At 31.3% G+C, this 22,171-nt stretch overlaps 1 protein-coding gene across 1 annotated transcript in view; it reads left to right on the plus strand.

Moving 5' to 3' along the window:
* Positions 1-22,171, plus strand: part of LOC134727837 (probable serine/threonine-protein kinase roco6) — a 73,790-nt gene that overhangs the window by 16,026 nt on the left and 35,593 nt on the right. The window contains exon 2 of the mRNA XM_063592229.1: positions 20,617-20,853. Within this exon, the coding sequence (XP_063448299.1) occupies positions 20,617-20,853 (237 nt within the window). The remainder of the gene's footprint in view (positions 1-20,616; positions 20,854-22,171) is intronic.

Consider the following 22,171-nt stretch of genomic DNA (forward strand, 5'->3'; position numbering starts at 1 on the left):
TGCTTATCTTCGAAAAAACTTTATTGTGTGTGTGTGCTATCTAGGGTTTATAGTCAACCACTTAAATTTTTTAGTTTTCCCTTCCACTGAATATTGAATAAGATTTTTTTTTCAAATATTTATGAATTTTCGAAAATTCCACCTGACAACCGATCGGTCAATAATGTTAAGCTGACCGAATGCAGACAAATGCATTAACTAGTTCTCATTACCTAGTAGATATTTTTGCCTTATTAAAATTTAACTGGCATATAACATGTATAATGATCGAAATAGGATAAATTTATCGGTTTTCAAGATCTAAATCGGTAGCGCCTGATCCCTACAAAGGCTTCTATATTCACGTTTGTAAAAATGAACTGGCGTAATTGGGAGTTAAGTTTGACGAAGAAAAATCCTGACTGTGATTATATATTTACATTTCAGATTTCAACTGCTTTGGTGAATTTACCAGTAACTTACGAGAAAATGAGTAAGTCTAGTTCTGGTCATTTGTTCACAATTTTTTCTTCTGTTATTCATTACTCACTGTTTTCCATATATGTTATTTTTATTTTAAGCCATTAATGACACTTTGTAACATTTCTTAAAATACAAAAAATATATTGATTTATCCATTTTGGTAATTACATTATGATACCAATTTCCTTGCGCACAAAACGCTTTAGACCAAAAGTTGGAGACACCAGTCTTATCAGCTTAAGTGAAGACATTCTTTTTTTATTAGCATTCTTCACGGCTTTTTCGTATGTATTCAACACGGAAAATTAAATCGTGAAACATATGCACAGAAAGGACAAAATAAAGAGGTTGTTATCAATAATTCTAGTTTATAATGAAGCAAGGTTAAAATGATAAAAAAAATACAAATTCTGAAGATTTCCTGTTATGAAAAAGAATCTCATATACCATGAGAAAATATAATTATGCAGACATTAATCTTTCCCTTTCACACTGCTACAGCTTACTACCGGTGAAGCTATTTTTAAGAACATTTTTCGGGCATTTAGACTTGTTCCATCACCATTTGCTGATTTACAGATGTGGTTAAGGGCTCAAATTAATCCTCAGGTAACCAGCATTGTGATTTTATGTGCACGAAACCTCTATCACTATCAGTTTATAGTGAAGTCGCCTGTAACATTTTCTTCTTCTTCAAAATTTAAAGAATATTTATAAAATAAAGTGAGGGGAATTATGACATTTTTAAATAACTGTGCAGTGAGATTTTGAAGATTAGTATTAATTTAAAATGATAGTTCTAACTTGTACACTAGTAAAGAAATGTAATTTTTAGTGTACCAGCACAATCATAAACTTGAAATCCACTGAAAATCCAAAGTTATATCTTAAAGATGTTATGTTAAAAGAGACAAAAAAACAATAAAATATCCTGAAATGTTTGGCAAAGATGAAATAGATGTAACAAAACATAGTTTTGTAAGTGTTGGAGTAAGATGAAGTTGAAAAAAACATTGTTTAGATAAAGGACCATGTATTTTTCAATGTTAAAATGACATACTAAATAGTGGGTTCCTCCTATATTTTCGTAAAAATCGGGCATTTAGCAACAACTTAATTTCTAAAAGAAAACGAAATGGGCGAGGATATTTATAAATATTGGGTTTTCTTCATTTCTTGAGTAGCAGACTTAAAAGTACTTAACATTTTTTAATTATTTTTGAACGATGCCAATGGCGCAGGGGTATGTTGAACTATCCCAGGGCGGTGATATTCTGTGTTCGAATCTCACTGCCGGAGTTTGAAAAATCATTTTGTATGTTAAAAGAAACTTAACTTAACTTTCAGTTTAAAAAAAAACCTACACAATATCTTAAAAAGAATGTGTGTGCCATAGCCACCCTTTTTACCCCATTTGCTTCATCGGGCTCGGTCCAGGGTGTGCCTGATCAAGCTAGCATTGATAATTTAATGAGTTATTCCTTGATAAAACAAAAAGTAAGTTACTTATTGATTGAAAAAAAATTAGACAAAAAACTAGTGTGCAAGTTTGAAATTGGACGAAAAGAGCGTCTAAAATCAAATATTTTTAATGTTACGGACATCTATATTTCAAGGTCTATAGCACGTTATTTTTCTGTTAATTATAACATTATGACTGGTCTGTCTTAAAGAGACTCGAGGCATAGGGTTTCGATCAACAATATGTCTCTGAACGACTCTTTGCACAAGGATTTCGTATTTTTTCACTTTTTCTTCAACAGTCACGTGAATTTTTATACATATAAATAAACTTGAATTTTGATAGTGTCTTTTCGATAAGTGAAGGTCTAAAATTCCCGATAGGGAAAGTGTTAAGAGTATCTACTAAGGAAACAGCAAGCATATAAAATGTAGATTGTAACTCGACGTTCTTCAACCGCTTTGAATACACACCCGTGGACAAATGTGAATATACTGTTTGGCTAATTCGATCGTATGCTGTTTTGTGAATGAGCTATCTGACGTTATAGAACGTAAGAATATAAGCATTTTACGGGGAAAATATAGTGATTTTATAAAGTTTACTGTTTGCAAAAGTATAAATAATAGGAATGATCTGGTGCCTAACAGAAAATCCTAGCCTTTTTGGCACAACTTTTTTGAACTTTTGGTCTCGATGCTGTTCAACGTTGTACTTGTTTCGGCTTTCAAACTTTTGTATCTGGGCATCAATAGTAAGTCTTATGTGGACAAAATGCACTTCTGGAGTAATAAAATTTTAAACTTGTTGCCTTTTGTTGGCTGTTGTTAGTGTGTTTCTTTGTCGATTGAGTTCTCTTATCTATCTATATTGTAGTCATGTAATGTCATTTAAATGTTATATTTCACATCACCATAACAGAGGGAGGTTTGGCATGCCACAAAACCAGGTTCAACCCACCATATTTTCCTTTAAAAATGTCCTGTACCAAGTCAGGAATATTGCCATTGTTATATTATAGTTCGTTTCTGTGCGTGTCGTTTGCTTTCTCTTATTTTTGAGTGTGAATTCATAGTACTATAGGACGTGTAACGGTACTTGTCTATCCCGAGTTCATGTATTTGGTTTTGATGTTATATTTGTTATTCTCATAGGACTTTGTCTAATGCTTAGTCCGTTTCTGTGTGTGTTACATGTTAATGTTGGGTCGTTGTTCTCCTCTTATATTTAATGCGTTTCCCTCAGTTTTAGTCTGTTGCCCCGATTTTTTTTTGTCCATGTATTTATGAGTTTTAACAGCGGTATACTACTGTTGCCTTAATTTGTGACACCGAAAATCATAACATCAAAGAAACGTAAACAAACGATGCTTAAATGTGTTATATACGCCATTTGTGTATAGATATAAGACTTATAAGTACAAATATTATTTAGATTTATCTAAGCTTATCTAAATATGTTATTGTAAACAGTTTAATCATGTCATTTATTCAGTTTACTCTGTTCTTTAACGTCAATTTAATAGTGCGTTTATTTATGGGAACGGCAAAAATAAAGCCTTCACCGAAAGCGCTTCGATCCAAAACAATTGCCGTATTTGTCCTATTTAGAATTGAAAAATATCCTGGGGGCTTGAATATATCCTGATTTTACCATTGGTTGTCCCTTTATGCCCATATTGTACCCCTCGCTATCGCTTTTGTCATAAAAGACCAACCCGTGGTTAATCACGATAAATGCAAGCCCCAGTAAATAATTTCTTAAATAACGGAAATATCCTTTGCAAGGTTTAACGAGTAAAAAATAAGGATCCTGATATTGTGAAAAATAATTTGATCTCTTTACGCAAATTAAAAGTACAAGTACTTAAAACAAAACTTTACGACCAAGAAAATTATTTCAGCTTTCCAATTGTGAACTTTCCATTTCTAAGTAGCAACATTCCAGTAGCACCTGCCTACGGGGTAAATATCTCCCAATTGATACGATATTCCCGTGCTTACATTTCCATGATTTCCTATCATGATTTTCTTGATAGAGGGTTGCTGCTCACTACACTGTAGGAAGAATTAAACAAAGAGTTCTAAATGTTGAAATAATCCCTTCGTAAATTTTACGGACGCCATCACGAGTTGGGTGAACGTTATGAAATAACCGTTTCACAAATGATATCGGATATGTTCCTTACGTCGTAACTACAATTCCCTTCCCTTTCATGAATGTGACCTACCGAATTGGACTTTTGACCGGACTTGTTATCACATAAGCAACACGACGGGTGCCACATGTGGAGCAGGATCTGCTTACCCTTCCGGAGGACGTGAGATCACCCCTAGTTCGGGTTTGGTTTCGTGTTGTTTATTCTTAAGTTTTCTATGTTGTGTCATGTGTACTATTGTTTGTCTGTTTGTCTTTTTCATTTTTAGCCATGGCGTTGTCAGTTTATTTTAGATTTATTAGTTTTACTGTCCCTTTGGTATCTTTCGTCCCTCTTTTATAATGACGACATATGATTTAAAGACTTAAAAAAAGTGTACAAACAACCATCTATATTTTCACAGGTTTCACAAATCAAAGGCTCACAGGATAAACGACTTTGACAACTACAAGTATAACCTAATTCGTCCTACAAGTAAGTATAAACCTGATTATGGACCATTCAATCTGAAATAATCATGTAAATGTTGAATAATTTCAGCCAGAGATGTTTTATTCAAAGGCCACATTAAATTGAAGCCAACAATTATACATTTTTACACGAAATATAATACAAGTTGTCATGTCAACTGAACTATGTCAATATATGTCTGATGCTGTATCTTTTTATATCCAGAATTGTGAGAGAATATGTCCAATCTGGTATAATGTAGTCAACATAAATAAAAGTGTCAAATAATCCAACCAACTTCAGAGAACGTCTGACAATACAAATCAATAGGAATAAATTTATCTGACCAGTATGAATCTATTTGATAACATATTCAAAAATAAGGTGATGTTTAACTACACAACTTGTTATCAGAGTCTTGATGACGTGGACGTAAGCAACTATAGGTAACCGTACTGCCCTCAATCATAAACAATACCGTACAGTCACGTATAAAGAGGTTCGAAATGACAAAATTGACACATGCTTTCAACTGAAGCCTTTTTTTTTTTACAAAAGGTGGACAGCAATACCCACGGTATATTCCCATGGGATATGATCCCTATAACACAAAAAACAGTATTTAGTACTTTTATTTATAATATTCAAACATTCAAAATCAAATGTCGAAAATATTCTGACAACGCCATAGCCAAAAAAATAAAGAAAATGTCAAAAGACAAACAAAGGTACACAAAATAAAAAAAACTGAAGACCGAACAGTACTCACACCCACCATAAATTCAGCGTGATTTTTACAAAACCAGACATCTGAATGTGAAATTAAAAAAATCTAAATACAATTCCCGTTTTTAATGTATTCTACAAAACTGGTCAAACCACATCTTCGGGTAAATAATGCGCATATAATACGATTCATGACCAATTCAGACGTGTTTGCCGATACTCATGAAAATAAGAATGGGTGAAAAGGGAATGTACATGTAAGTTTTAAAAATGACTGCAGTTTGAAGAGACTGAATTTTAGCATTTATGTTGGGTAAAAAAAGGTTGATAAAAAAGGAATACGTTATAATTTTTTATGTAAATATACTCAACACTTGTATGTATTGTGCTATTTGCAGATGATCATCGTACAGATGCAGTGATGTGTGTTTTAATATTCGGTTTATCATACATGTGTGAGTATATTAAAATGCAGACTTATAACTTTAATATGACTTGTTATTGAATTATTTGAGTAGTAATATAGGAACTGTAACAATTATGCAAATATATTTGAAAGAGTTTTGTTAATATACTGTCCCTATTTATATGAGAACTAGACTTACTTCAGGTAATTTCAAACGACCAAACGACTCTTTAAAGACTAAATTTTACAAAGTTATAATATATTTTAAAATTATAATCCTGGTACTTTTGATAACTATTTACACCACTGGGTCGATGCCACTGCTGGTGGACGTTTCGTCCCCGAGGGTATCACCAGCCCAGTAGTCAGCACTTCGGTGTTGACATGAATATCAATTATATGGTCACATTATAGATTTTCTGTTTATAAAACTTTGAATTTTTCGAAAAACTAAGGATTTTCTTACCCCAGGAGTAGATTACCTTAGCCGTATTTGGCACAACTTTTTGGAATTTTGGTTCATCAATGCTCTTCAACTTTGTATTTGTTTGGCTTTTTAACTATTTTGATCTGAGCGTCACTGATGAGTCTTAAGTAGACGAAACGCGCGTCTGGCGTATAAAATTATAATCCTGGTACTTTTGATAACTATTAACTGGAAAATGATGACGACATTCTGTAATTTATGTTTATGAATAGGTGGAGTACACAAGGTTTCAACCCAAATATCAATGGTTTATCAATAATAGAGATTTTGGTTAATTCTATCATAAAACTTATTATCACACTTCTTCTGTTAAAAATATTCTGACAGTTCTATCTAAAGAACAGTTTATGAGTTATACGGACATTTATCTATTTCTATTATTGGATTTATTCATGTATCTATTGATCTATAGATATTTATTTATTCGTTTATTCATTTTTCTATTTTATTAAATCTTATTATGTTTTATTTTATTTTAAATATTTTTTTTTAATTTAATTCAATTTTTATTCTTATTCTATTCGATTTTTTTTTTTTTTTTTATCTAAGAACTTTTTTTTAAATCTTTAATTTTATTTTATTTAATTTTTTTTATTTAATTTTTTATCTTTTATCTTTTATTTTATTTTATTTCATTTTATTTCATTTTATTTTATTTTATATTATTTTATTTTATCTTTTTTTATTCTATTTCATTTTATTTTATTTTATTTTATTTTATTTTATTTTATTTTGTTTTATTTTATTTTATTTCATTTTATTTTATTTTATTTTATTTTATTTTATTTTATTTTATTTTATTTTATATGATTTGATTTGATTTGATATGATTTTATTTTATTGGCCAATCAAAATGTCTTTAACCTTTCCAATGTCAAAACAGTTCATATCTACAACAACCCGACATAGAGCAGACAACAGCCAAAGGCCACTTATAGGTCTTCAATGCAGCAAAAAAACCCGCAACCGCAGTCGTCCTTCAGCTTGCCCAGTAAATGAAAAACATTGTTTGTTTGACATTGCGATAATTTTAATGAACAAGTTCCCTTAATTTCTAAGCCATATGTTAAATTCGAATTCATTGTGTAGTCAGAAATATGAAAACAACAATCCATTTTCGAAATGTTTTCATCAAAAGTTCTTTTTAACTTGGAAAGCTTTTAACCTCCATTGACACACATTATATCGGGCCAAAAAATAATACCTAGATATTCATAACATTTCTAACTTTTTCTATTGGTTCATCATCGAAATAAAAGTTATTATTAAGTTATTATTATTCATTTTCCACCTTTGTGCAAGTACATTTTTTGTTTTCTGAAAATAAACACTTTAAATATATTCTTCTTATTTAATGAAACTTCTATTCAATCCGTATTGACTAGTAGCAATGAACACAACATCATCGGCATACATCAAACAATTAAGTTGTCTGTAAACTTCGTATTTCATTAGATACACAGTAATAAAAAAAAATGCACGACAAACCATTGAAAAAAAAAGTTAAGAAATAATTCCTTCATGTCATGCTGTATGCTCATTTTAACATAGGTAGGCATTATATTTGTCGATATTTTACACTTAGCGCTAGTGAGGTGTAAAATGTGGTCAAATATAATGCCTACACATGTTAAAATGAACATAGAGCATGACATGAAGGCATTATTTCGATCTTAATAGGACAAATACAGTATCTTTATAGGTTGAAAGAGTACGAAAATACCGTAAAAATCTTTGGCTATTCCCCTTTCTACCTCGAGGAGTCTGTTCATTACATTTCAAATTTGATAAGTTTAAAAACTACGAGCAGGGAAAATATATGTTGTTTTATAAAAATAATAGATGTTTATGTTAGCTGCTTAAGTGTATATATTTTAAAGGATAACGATGAAAATTACGTTAGTATAAACAGTAAGTTCGTGCGCATGTGTCAAACATATTTTGTGCTCATTAGAACACGGCTTTGTTTTCAAAGCGTAATAAGGACGTCGTATTAGAATTTGATTTAGATAATCCCCTAGAATATCTCCAATGTAAGCTTAAAGTTTATCTGTTAATTTTTCATTTAATTGAATAAGGAAAAATATCATAATAAATTTTCTTAACAATATTATTAATAGATGGTCATCTTGGTACAGAAACAACATTGGGCGCTGTATGATATTGAAGACGATATCAGAATTCACGAACATTGTTTTGTTGATCTTGTATTGCTTATCAATAAGTGTGTTCAGTTTCTCTTTTGCTCTAATTTTTGTGCTGTTTTCACATTTCCTGACCGGTGTGAGAAAAATATTTCTCCTCACTAGTGAAAAATCTGTTCTTGGCAAATGATTGGTTGAAATTTAATTGTGACGTTAAATTTTCATGTTTTCTTGTGATGTCATGAAAAAAGGGGGACTTTGTCTGATGACGTCACATCATAAGTACACAACTTTCCTAAAATCTGTGAAAAAGAAATAATCATAAGAAACAGATTCCACCACTGTAACTCGTGTATTACGATATTTCTCGACTCTCAATCGTTAAATTTTAAATATTTGAAAGCTTGACAAGCCTCGCACTTAAAATATCAAAATGTAACTGTCTTGAGTTGAGATATATCGTAAATAATTATCAAAGGTACCAGGATAATAATTTAGTACGCCAGACGCGCGTTTCGTCTACATAAGACTCATCAGTGACGCTGATATCAAAATATTTATAAAGCCAAACAAGTACAAAGTAATACACTTGTTGCAGTTGTGGAATCTCTATATCATCCTGAGTTATTGCTCAAAACAAAAATGATTGTAAAAATATGTAATGGATAATAAAAAGTCTAAAGCAAAACGCAATAAAAAAAAGATGAACATTGTCATTAAAGGAAATCCGATAAGGATATTTAATGTTTAAGCAAGGTAATGAGGGTGTTAAAATGGTGAATGCCTTGTTTAATTTTTTTAAGCTGTGTATTGGTCCCTAATAGTATTTGAAGAATAAAGAAATACCTATTCTAAAACAAATTATAATTACCCGAAATGTTTTTACATTTAGAGTAAGATCCAAATCTTTTTGGGTGGCAATATATGATATTCTTTTATGATGTTCGTCTTTCGCTTTAAAAACAAAGCCATGTTTTTATTTTGATGATATAGGGGCTGCACGTGATTGACGTCACAATTTAAATTACAACGCCCGAGTTTTAAATGACATTTGTGTGTGCCCTGCTTGCAATCATTCTAAAAGTAAGTTAACATGTATCTGTTCATTTTTTTTTATCGTTGACTTTCTTAATCGTTTGGTAGCATCAAAATGGCTGCCTATCGAAAGTGTATCATAGGTCCGCGTCAAAGTATAAAAATTCTTATGTTCCTATGGCAATCGACATTTATACTCTGCCATGCCATACTCTATGCTCATTTTAACATGAGAAGCCATTATATTTGTCAACATTTTTCTCCTCGATAACGATCTGTATTAAGATATTGACAAATATAATGCCTGTCCATGTTAAAATGAGCATAGAGCATGATATGAAGAATAATTTAAAAAGCAATAATGTATATTGTCCTTTGCAACATATATATTCATTTTGAAACAATATTGCGATTCGGTCATAAATTTATACTATTTTTGCTACCCCTTGTAAAAAGAAAAAAAGCGCTTTATTCACGAATCCCATTTTGGAAAAAAATATATTTTCTTAGGCGTATTGATAAATATTTTTTTGTCTTCTGATTGGTTAAAAGTATTACTTTATTTTCAATTTAAAAAATACTTATTGCGTCACGCCCACTCTGATGTTGTGTATTCATACGCCAACATGAGTGTACGTTGTTATTTCAATATAAATTAAATAAAAAGTTCTTGAGCCTTATTTTTGATAGAAATTTATTTATAATGAATTGCAATAATTTATTTTGAATTTATTGAGCCATAAAATTAATGTTTAACTTTTCACATTTAACATAATCCGCTTTGATAAATTCAAAATAAAACACAACAAAACTGAAGTTCTACAGATTTTAAAAAAGTTTTCATTATGCAATTTGTCTTCTGTAAATGTAATTGAGAATGGAAATGGGGAATGTTTCACAGAGACAACAACCCGACCAAAAAAAAAAACAACAGCAGAAGGTCACCAACAGGTCTTCAATGTAGCGAAAAATTGCCGAACCCGGAGACGTCCTTCAGCTGACCCCTTAACAAATATATACTAGTTCAGTGGTAATGAACGCCATACTTATTTCCAAATTGTACACAAGAAACTGAAATCAAAATAATACAAGACTAACAAAGGCCAGAAGCTCCTGACTTGGGACATGCGCAAACATGCGGCGGGGTTAAACATGTTTGTGAGATCTCAACCCCTATACCTCTAACCAATGTAGAAAAGAAAACGCATAACAATACGCACAATAAAATTCAGATCAAGAGAAGTCCGAGTCTGATGTCAGAAGATGTAACCAAAGAAAATAAACAAAATGACAATAATTCATAAATAACAACAGACTACTAGCAGTCAACTGACATGCCAGCTCCAGACTTCAATTAAACTAACTGAAAGATTATGATTTCATCATATGAACATCAGGCACACTCCTTCCCGTTAGGGGTTTAGTATCATATTATCATAACATATATGAGAAGAACATAACCCGTGTCATGCCAACAACTGTTTTTAGAATAAATGTGTTTAGTTCCGATGCAAAGACCTTATCAGTAAAGCTTATTTAAACATGAAAATAAAGATAATAAGTCTAGTTTAAAATTCTATTTTGTTGTAGTTCTGTGATTACTTTTAACCTCCATAAGATTTTTATTTATGAACAAATTATACAGCTTGTAGACCAATATTCTCTTTGCAGCTAGCAAAACGCCGAAAATGGATTGAAACTGAAGTTCTACAGATTTAAAAAAAACCAAAAACTTTTAATTATGCAATTTGTCACCTGTAAAGCTTATTTAAACATGAAAATAAAGATTTCAATCTAGTTTTAAACTTTGGAATTTTACACTTCGACATGACATGATTCTTCAAATCCCTTTTTTGTTGTAGTTCAGTGATTACCATAAGATATTTATTTTTGAACCAATTATAAATCTAGAAGATCAATATTCTCTTTTCAGCTAGCAGAACGCAGAAAATGGATTTAAAAAAAATTCTTGGACCAAATTTTGGGACTTTTGTGACACTTTTACTCCCTTCCTTTTTGCATTATTTTGTATCAAATAAGTGCAGATTGTTACCAGAGTTAAATCAAAAAGAGATGATATTTCTCCATTTCAATTATTGGTAGTTTAAATATATCGAATATGCTGTTTTCATACATATGGCCTCATTTGTAAGAAAGCAAGGAAAAGAGGGTGGTGAAAAATGATGAGGGTTAATTTCCACCTTTGTTTCAACTGTTGCTTCCTAATCAGTGAATGATTTATCAATTAATCAAATTGTGTATTTTGATGAACGGGAGAATATATTCATTTTTATTATTTGTCTAGCAGCGTCCCTTTTATAGTTTTTAACATTGATTACTTTAACTGCGTGTGATGTTATTAAAATAGACTCAAATATTTAAGTTTTAAGTAGGTAAGAGCTTAACAATTTGTACACAAATAACGTTGTCTATGTTTATCTTGAAATGTCTTCTGTTTCTTATAGTTATTGTTGTGATTTTTTCTTGCTGTTTCATTTCCATATACCGAAGTCTTCTGTATTTCATTTGACAGGAAATGAAATATCATGAACATAATGTTTACCTGCCAATGAATTATCGTTGTAGTGGTTGCTGTAGGAATATATATTCTGCAAAGAATTACTTTAAGTCGGATGATCAGAATTGAAAGTAAGTGCATAAGATATCTTGAAGGAAGAGGATGAGCAATCCGCGAAAATAGAATACTTGAAAGCGTAAGGAAATGACAGAAAAGTCTGTAATCCATGAAAGAAGGGAACCTTTACATCCCTTGAATCTGAAATATATTGTAAATGTAGCTCTTGTAGTATTTTTAGCTCACCTGGCCCACAGGGCCAAGTGAGCTTTTTTCATCACTTGGCGATCGTCGTCTGTCGTCCCTCGTCGTCCGTCGTCGTCTGTCGTCGACCGTCGCCGTTAACTTTTACAAAACTCTTCTCTTCTAAAACTACTGGGACAAATTTAACCAAACTTGGCCATAATCATCATTGGGGTATGTAGTTTAAAATTGTGTCCGGTGACACTCGAAACCAACCAAGATGGCCGCCATGGCTAAAAATAGAACATAGGGATAAAATGTATATTTTGGATTATTACTCTGAGACCAAAGCATTTAGAGCAAATCGGAAATTGTTTATTAAGTCAAGACCTATCTGCCATTAAATTTTCAGATGCATTGGACAATGAGTTGTTGTTCTGCTGCCCCTGAACTGGTAATTTTAAGGAAATTTTGTCCGTTTTCGGTTATTATCTTGAAAATTATTTTAGATAGAGATAAACTACAAACAGCAATAATGTTCAGCAAAGTTAGATCTACAAAAAAATCAACATGATCAAAATGGTCAGTTGACCCCTTAAGGAGTTATTACCCTTAATAGTAATTTTTTACCAATTTTTTGTAAATTTTTGTAATCTTTTACAAAAATCTTTTCCATTGAAACTACTGGACCAAACTTACTCAAACTTAGCCACAATCATCATTAGGGTATCTTATTTAAAAAAACCAACCAAGATGGCCACCATGGCTAAAAATAGAACATAGGGGTAAAATGTAGATTTTGGATTAAAGCTCTGAAACCAAAGCATTTAAAGCAAATCTTACAAGGGATTTACTTGTTTGTCTAGTAAATACCTATCTGCCCTGAAATTTTCAGATGAATTGGACAGCTGGTTGTTGGGTTGCTGCCCCCCCTGCAATTGGTAATTTGTACAGAAATTTAGCCGTTTTTGGTTATTATCTTGAATACTATTATAGATAGAGATAAACTGTAAACAGCAATAATGTTCAGCAAATTAAGATCTACAATTTAGTCAAATGACCAAAGTGGTCAGTTGACCTCTTAAGGAGTTACTGCCCTTTATAGTCACTATGTAACAATTTTCATTAATTTGGTAAATTTTGGTAAGTTTTTATGAAAAAATGTCCACTGTAACTAAAGTGCCAAGTTCATTACAGATAGAGCAAATTGTAAGTAGAAAGAATGATCGGTAATGTTATAATGATCTACAAACACATCACCATCACCAAAACTAAATTTTGTCATGAATCTATCTGTGTCCTTTGTTTAATATGCACATAGGCCAAGGTGAGCGACACAGGCTCTTACGAGCCTCTAGTTTATTAATGCTCTACCAATTTGTGACTCATATAGTTCAGGTCTAATGCTTCGAAGGTGTTGCCTATGAAACAGGACGAAGTCTGTTTGCTATTTGTTAAAGTTAAACTGAGAAAATAATTTTAATTTGTATTACTGAAAAAATTCTTATTATGTTTACTTTGTGTAATACAATTCAGATATCATATACTATGACCAGAAATATTCAGTAGAAATACCATATGGCATTGCCTTCATCTTTTAGACCTGAACTAAAAACAAATAACCACGTTTCAAGATTTTTGTAATGCATTCTATTGAAAAATAAGCTGAAATATTGAATTGCCTCCGATGTAAGTCATCTGTTTATGCATATATATATGACGTCATTATTATTGTAAACAAAACAAATAAGTAAGACACCTGGATATAGGATTTTTGGTCAAAATGCGATTCGTTGGTGCTCAGTACTCCTAAGCGCAAAATTTGGCTATTCTACGTAGTCAAATGTCGACTGCAAAATGGTGTGCTTTCGTTAACTTTTTTCTTTCATTTATTATAAAGTACTAACTGTGGATTTGACACTAGCTACGAGATAAACAATTAATCTGAAAATGTCAAATGTTGGGTTAATGAATGAACCGAATTAAGCCCATTTTTAGTGTTTTTTTACGAAATAATGCATGCAATCTAAAATATTTTGAATGTTACTCTATCTGACAGGGAGTCAAAAAGTACAGCCACACACATGTTTTACTTTTTTCATGACTGTGTTTATCCTATTACACTCGATATAATTCATGGAAGCCATATATTTGAGGTAAATTTATACATGGCCTGGTCCGTGATATTGGTTTAATTTATCATTTACTAACACGCAAGATAAAATTCGAATATCACGGTCCAGGCTATGTGTAAATTTTCAACACATGTATGCATGACTTCCATGAATTCTTTCTTGACCAACAGAAAATATTTTTTTAAAACAGTTGTGACCCATTTTAAAGATGGGGTCTAATTTATTCCTGAAAATTTTCTTTGCATGCGCAGTCGTGTTAACAATTGGTAAAAGTTATTGTTTAAAACGTTTGTAATCCATTAAATGTCACGAAAAGGTGAACACTTAGGTTTTTTTAATCACTTGTATCAATAAATTGCTATATACTTGTTTTCGAAATCGAAGAAGTCACTTTTTTTTCTCACATTTCTATTACGTCTATTGGTCTACTATAATTATTTCTGTTTCTAATAAATCTCCGCCTTGAATTAAATTAAACCTTCATATAATCATCTTTGGTACATGATAAATACATACAAATGTTATGCAGTTCTATCAAGTACAAATGAAAAACGGTCATCTTTATTTTGTGTGTCCCAACTACCAGGTCATTGGCATTCTGCAACATTATATCTGAATTAGACGTTAGCTTTCATCCCTCAAAAGCAATCGTCTGCTAAAAATTATAGAAATCCAAAAATAGCAAATATGTATTGTTTTGTCTGTTATTTGTTTGTTTGATAGTCAATAATTTATTTATTTGAGGGAGGAGGATTTTTAACTCAGCAGGCTAATTAAATACTTGCAATTCCCAGTGGGGTTCTTTTACCCTCGTATCATATCATTTAGATTTTGAAATGTATATGTTAAAGTAAATAGGTGAAATTAGGAATTACATGTAATTACTAAAATTTAGGAATTACAGGTAATCCCCGATGCACTTAGTTAATACAAGTAATTCCTGAAACGGCCCAGTTATTACCAGTTATTACTAATTTTAAAATTAATTTTTACACCTATTTATTGACTGCTCAAACAATGTTGTATTATGGTCAGGTGAACAAAAGTTATCATGGTAATACTAGCTAAAAGATCAGCAAGTACAGTACAGTAAAATTTGAATGGTTGATTTCTATAAAAAATATCTTGAATAAATATGGACTTTCAAATATTTGGTAAAATCCGAGTATAACTTTAGTTTTAATCCAAAATGGTTCAAATTGAGCATTATACAGATTATTTTAGACCAATTTCAGCAGACATGGAAATCAGAAATGGAAAATTCTCCTAAAGCATTATATTTTAATTTTTTAAAGAAAACTTTGAATTTTAAGAATATTTAGACTTACTGTTACTACCTTATACAGATAAGGTAACGTTATGTTGGTTAAGAACTGGAATGAACTGTTGTGTGCATTAGCTTCGAGATATAAAAAAAATTAAATATATTTTTTGTTGTTGTTAAACCATTAATAAAAATGATAATGTTTTAAAAACTTTAACTGCATAGTGTATGAAATGTTAACTGGGAAGAAACTCTAGTACATTTATAAGTAATATACGGGAAAAAAGTTCTTTTTAAAAACTTTACTTTTGGATATTAACATATGATCATGAAAATTTTGCTTCTGTCCATGTTTGGTAGAAATCCAGGATATTTGGAGAAAGTTATTTTAAAGTTTTAAACCACAGTGCATGATGGAGATTTTAGTTTAACCAAATTATGAAAATCAATTGGAGATAGATATAATTGTCTTGCATGCATATATTTACAGTGTTTCAAAACCTATAAAACAACCAGTTTCCAATTTGAATTCACAAACACTAAAGAGTATGTACTTTTGATGTGCCTTATATTCCTACATTCTTAAGTAAGCTCCCTTAAAATCCCTATCCCTTTACTTTGTTATTTGGTATCTTGAATTATGTTTTCAATTTTAAAACAAAAACATCAAGTTAGTAAATAGCTGTAAAAATGACAAAAAAAATCAGTGATTACCAGTAATCAATGAAACAACTAGTAAATACATGTAATTACTAAATTGGGTAGTAATTACAGGTATTTACTGAAACGTTTAGTAATTACGTGTAATTCCTAATTTCACCTATTTACTGTAACATATACATAACATACCTTGTCATATTTTACGTATGTGAAAATGTAAGCTTGTAACGTTTTCACATATTTTTGGGTTTCATGTGGTGGGAACAAAAAGTATATTTATTGTGACGTCACTCTACCTGTGACACCATTTTGTAGCGTTGCATTATTCTGTACAATGTAGGTGGCAATGCAAGGTTATTTTGTACTGTTGTATGTTCTGTCGGTTTTTGTTTTACGTGGTTTTTATTACTGTGTTAAGTTACCATTTCGTTGTTGACATTTACTTCAATGTTATGGTCATTTTGATAAATTTACTGGTTGCAAAAGTAAGAATTATTCAAAATACTGAGGATTTCCTTATCCCAGGCATAAATAACCTTCACCGTATTTGGCGCCACTTTTGAGAATTTTGGTTCCATAATGGTCTTCAACTTTGTACTTATTTAGCATTCTTTACTGTTTTGATGATCTGAGGGTCCTAGTGATACTTATGTAGATGAAACGTACGTATGGTGTATTTAATTATAAGCCTGGTACTTTGATAACTATAAGCATGTCGAAATTTCCTATTGTGATGTTCATTTGTGTATTTTTTTGTTCTGAATAATCTTGCGTTTATTTGTACTGTAGTCATATCATGTTATGTTCTCATTTTAATATTAAATTTGGCATTGTCATAAAAGCGCGAGGTTTGTCTAGCCGCAAAACCAAGTGTAACCTACCTTTTTCTTTTCTTAAAATGTCCTTAAAAAAGTCAGGAAAATGGCCATGTTATATTATATTTCGTTACTGTATGTGTTGCATTTTAGTGTTGTGTTTCTGTTGTGTCGTAATTTTCCTTTAACTTGATGTGTTTCTCTCAGTTTTAGTTTGTAACCCGGATTTGTTTTTTTCTTAATCGATTTATGATTTTTGAACAGCGGTACATGTATACTACTGAAAAATATACTACTAAAGTCCCTGGGGGGAAGCTGATGAATGTATTTGATTCACGGTCATCCACAGACGCAAAATGAGTAAGAATATGTGTTGTTTGTTTAAAAAGTTTCTTTAATATATTATTCATAAAGCTTACATTTGTTTGATATAAATTTATAAAAGGTTTACACGGAAATAACACATGACTACCGCGAAATGTCTATGAAACAGAAATTTCGATTTGAGAAATCGCTGAGATACCCATGATTCATCATCAATGATGTGCTGACTATTACGAGAAATGCGAAAGGGTTATCATCGCAACCATTTGAACTCACATTTTGATTTTTTTCAACGTAAATTTTATAGGTATTTTATCATAAAATTGTAGTCGAAAATGACAAAATCGCAACAATAAATTTACACAATAATTTCTTGATTTACAGTAAAGGATATTTGCGTTCAGGGCTAATTATTTCCTTCAAACAAGTTTATAAATCTAGATATTGGTTAAAACAAATATAAATATGAACCAAATCAAGTAAACGGTTTAGAGTGCGCTAGTAACTAATGAAAAAAGTTTTCTTTGAAATTTAAATCTATTAAGCCAAGAGTTCCTAATGGTGAAGTTGAAATCATCACTTCGTACATTTTACGGACGCCATCACGAGTTGGTTGACTGTTATGGAATAACCGTTTCACAAATGATATCGGATATGTTCCTTACGTCGTAATAACAATCCCCTTTCCTTTCATAAAATTGACCTACAGAATCAGACTAATTACCGGATTTGTAATCACATAACCAACACAACGGGTGCCACATGTGGAGCAGTATCTGCGATCCCTTCCGGAGCACCTGATATCACCCCTAGAGTTGGTGGGGTTCGTTTTGTTTATTCTTTTAGTTTTCTATGTTGTGTCATGTGAACTATTTTTTGTCTGTTTGTCTTTTTCATTTTAGCCATGGCGTTGTCAGTTTCTTTTCGATTAATGAAATTGACCGTCCCGCTGGTAACTTTCGTCCCTCTTTTTAAAAGGTTGTTTATGATTTTTGTAAACAATAAACGCTAGAACATCATAAAAAAAATTAGTATTTTATGTTTAAAATTTTATAACAAAAAACTCTATAAATATCTTGGTTTCACTTGCCACAAAATTTCCCTTTTCTATTACATGCATTTATATAATATATAAAGCTTTGCACGAAGAGACCAATTGGTACATGAAAAAAATCACCTAACGCTATCATTCATTACAAAATGTATCTTTGTTGTTTTGATACCATTGCGGTTTGAAAATTTCAAAATTTAAATGGCTAATAAAGGAGTCATAGTTCTTGAAATTTTAATGCAAATTTACAGAGATACGACAAAACAAAATCATCATCCTCATTTGGCATTGACCTCAAATTTGACTACTTGGTCCGGTATTATATATGAAATAATAAAGGACAATATAGAGCAAAATCACATTTCTGACATACTCAATATGGATGACAGTTTGTTTCATCATTCAAAGCATAACGAAGGAAGTATACAAGTGTTAATAATCCTGCCCTCGAGGAGTTGAACGAATGTTGGCTAGATGATTTAATCCAGACTAAACAGAAATGTTGATTGTTTGCATACTATGACGCACCATATCTAAAATTCTTATTAAAAGATTAAGAAATACCTGTCAGAAAATGCCACAAACACTTCGGGAAAACATTTTATGCTGAAGACACCCTGATTATTAGTGTTACGAAACATTTAATTCCATTGAAAACATCAAGTATTAAATTTGAAGGAAAATTTTGAAGAAACGATATTAGTATTCATAAGACCAATATTTGAATAATTATGCAACTAATGTTTTGGATAACTGAGGATTAGGATATGATAACAAACTTAAAAGTTAGCAGCTTGTTGCTACTAAAACTGTTACTGGTTTGCCATTAAAGTGCGAGGTTTGTCATGCCATACAACCAGGTTCAACCCACCATTTTTATCTATAAAAATGTTCTGTACCAAGTCAGAAAAATGGCCATTGTTATATTATAGTTCGTTTCTGTGTGTGTAACATTTTAACGTTGTGCTTTCGTTGTGTCGTTTGTTTTCTTTTATATTTGAGTGTGAATTCACATTACTATAAGACGTGTCACGGTACTTTTCTATCCCAAATTCATGTATTTGGTTTTGATGTTATTTTTGTTATTCTCCTCGGATTTTGTCTAATGCTTAGTCCGTTTCTTTGTATGTAACATTTTAATGTTGTGTCGTTGTTCTCCTCTTATATTTAATGCGTTTCCCTAAGTTTTAGTTTGTTACCCCAATTTTGTTTTCTGTCTATAGATTTACGAGTTTTGAACATCGGTATACTACTGTTGCCTTTGTTTGCCGATGATTAAAAGAACGTCTGTATGAAGAAGCTCGGTGGAATATTAGTTTAGAGGAGGAAAAGACGTTTTTGTTTATAATATTCAGTATATACAAGCTCCGAATAATCTGTGTAAACTTGTTGTATCAATTATAAAGATCTGAACTGTATATCCCTTTAAATATGTCAATGTATATTAATCCTTACTAAAGAATCCTTCATACTTTCAACTAATATACTATGGAATGATATCGAGTTCTATTGTCGACATAAATAATCTATCTTAAAATTTTTAAATGAAATTAAAAAGACTAAATCATATGAACAAAGATCAACCTAAGCACTGTTTATATGGACCGAGGAAACGAAACATAGTTCTAACTAAACTAAGAGGCTACTCATGTTTTTTTTTAATTATGACTTCGTCATAGTCAATATAATTGCTGACCCATCCTATGTTTGTGGGTGCAGTATTTAGACTCTAAACCATTTCCTCTTCGACTGATCTTTATTCACAGACCAAAGACAAATTATGACGAACAATCTTGAATTGCTCCGTGCAGGTGACATATATCGAATTTTAAGTTTCTAAAACTTGTTAATCTGAACCTCTCGTATGAACAAAACATATATTTAAATACGTATTCAAATTTATCAAAAGGTCTAGTAATATTATACTGAATAGTGGTGTTGAGGTACAATCACATAGTCATCATCAATACCAATTGTCGAAACATTTTAAACTAGAAATCAAATGGCCTGTTTTATGTAGAAAGTAATGAACGGAAATCAAATATGATATTCAGTTACAAACAACAACCACTGAATTATAGCTTCCCGACTTGGGACAGACACATAGAGAATGTGGCGGGGTGCAATAGTACGAAATTAGAATAATAAGAATTAGGTCGTATTTACTTTTTCAAGTCAAGAGTTTAAGACTTTCACACAAAAAGGAAAAGTTCGATTTTTATAGTCTATCCAACATCTTTACTTACATCACTCGTGATTTACACATACTTTTGTTTCAGAAGCTAAACAGGCGGACGTTACACTTGCTAAAAGATGTATGCATGATTCAGTGAATGAAAAGAGGTATTTTGTAAAACTAATGATTGTTGGAAAGAATGGCGCCGGGAAGTCAAGCTTATTAAGAAGATTGTTACAAGAAGATACCAAGAATGTAGAGAGCACAGATGGTATTGATATTGTTGTTCGCCGATGCAAGATCAACACAGAAACTGGTGAATGGATAATCGACAAAAATGGTAATTAAAAATATATTTTTCATGATGAGGTATTTTGACATACTTTTATATTGAAATTACATAATTCCATAGGAAAATGGAAATCGTAAAAGGTTTATACAAGAATATAAAATATTTCAAGGGCAAATGAAAACAGCACAATTTACTTGCATATCTGTTTTCTTCTAATGAATATCATTATTACTATTTGAGTGATAAGAATATTTCAAAAATACTCACTATTTCAACCAATTTCTCTGTCCTCAGTCTGTTCTAACTGTAGAATATTTTTCAAGAATCAACTGACCACGATGTTAATTCATTATAACTTTTAACTTTTAATTCACGATCTTTTATTCTCTAAAAGAGTGCAAAAAAATCGAAATAGTAAGGATTTTCTTATTCCTTGCATAGAATTATGTGTCGTCAATGCTCTTCAATCTTATACTTGTTTATATTTCTTTTTGTTTTATCTGAGTGTCACTGATGAGTCTTATGTATACGAATAAACTCATCATATATACCAGAATCAAAATTTTACTTTACGCCAGACGCGCGTTTTGTCTAAAAAAGACTCATCAGTGACGCTCGATTCAAAATATGTTTTAAAGGCCATTAGAGTACAAAGTTGAAGTTCATTGAGGACCAAAAATTCTAAAAGTTTTGCCAAAAACAGCTACGGTAATTTAATCCTGAGATAGAATAACCTTAGTATTTCAAAAATTCAAAGTTTGTTAACAGTTAATTTATAATTATGAAAATATCAATGACAACTCAAGTCAACAAACTATCGGCATTTCCATAGGTACCAATAGTACCCCTCTACTTGCCTACTTGTTCCTTCATTCGCATGAGGCTGACTTAATACAGAAACTTCTTTGGAAGAAAATTTAGATTTCAGCAATATTCTGCAACTTTACTTTGCGCTATATAGATGATTTTCTGTCACTAAATAATTCAAAAGATGATGACTATGTTGAACGCAACTATCCCATCTATTCTTTATGTCGGAACTACAATCTACTTCCCTTTTCACTAATGTGACCTACCGAATTAGACTATTTACCGGGTTTGGAATAGCATGAACAACACGACGGGTGCAACATTTCGAGCAGAGCCAGCTTACCCTTCCAGAGCCTCTGAGATCACCCCCAGTTATGGTGGGGGTTCGTGTAGCTTAACCTTTAGTTTTAAATGTTGTGTCTTATGTACGATTTTTAGTCTGTGTTTCTTTTTCATTTTTAGCTATGGTGTCGTCAGTTTATTTTTTATTTATGAGTTTGAATGTCCCTCTGGTATCTTTCCTCCCTCTTTTGTGACAGTTGCAATAATCGGATAG

This window comes from Mytilus trossulus, chromosome 8 (genome assembly GCF_036588685.1).
Source record: "Mytilus trossulus isolate FHL-02 chromosome 8, PNRI_Mtr1.1.1.hap1, whole genome shotgun sequence".
Lineage (NCBI taxonomy): Eukaryota > Metazoa > Mollusca > Bivalvia > Mytilida > Mytilidae > Mytilus > Mytilus trossulus.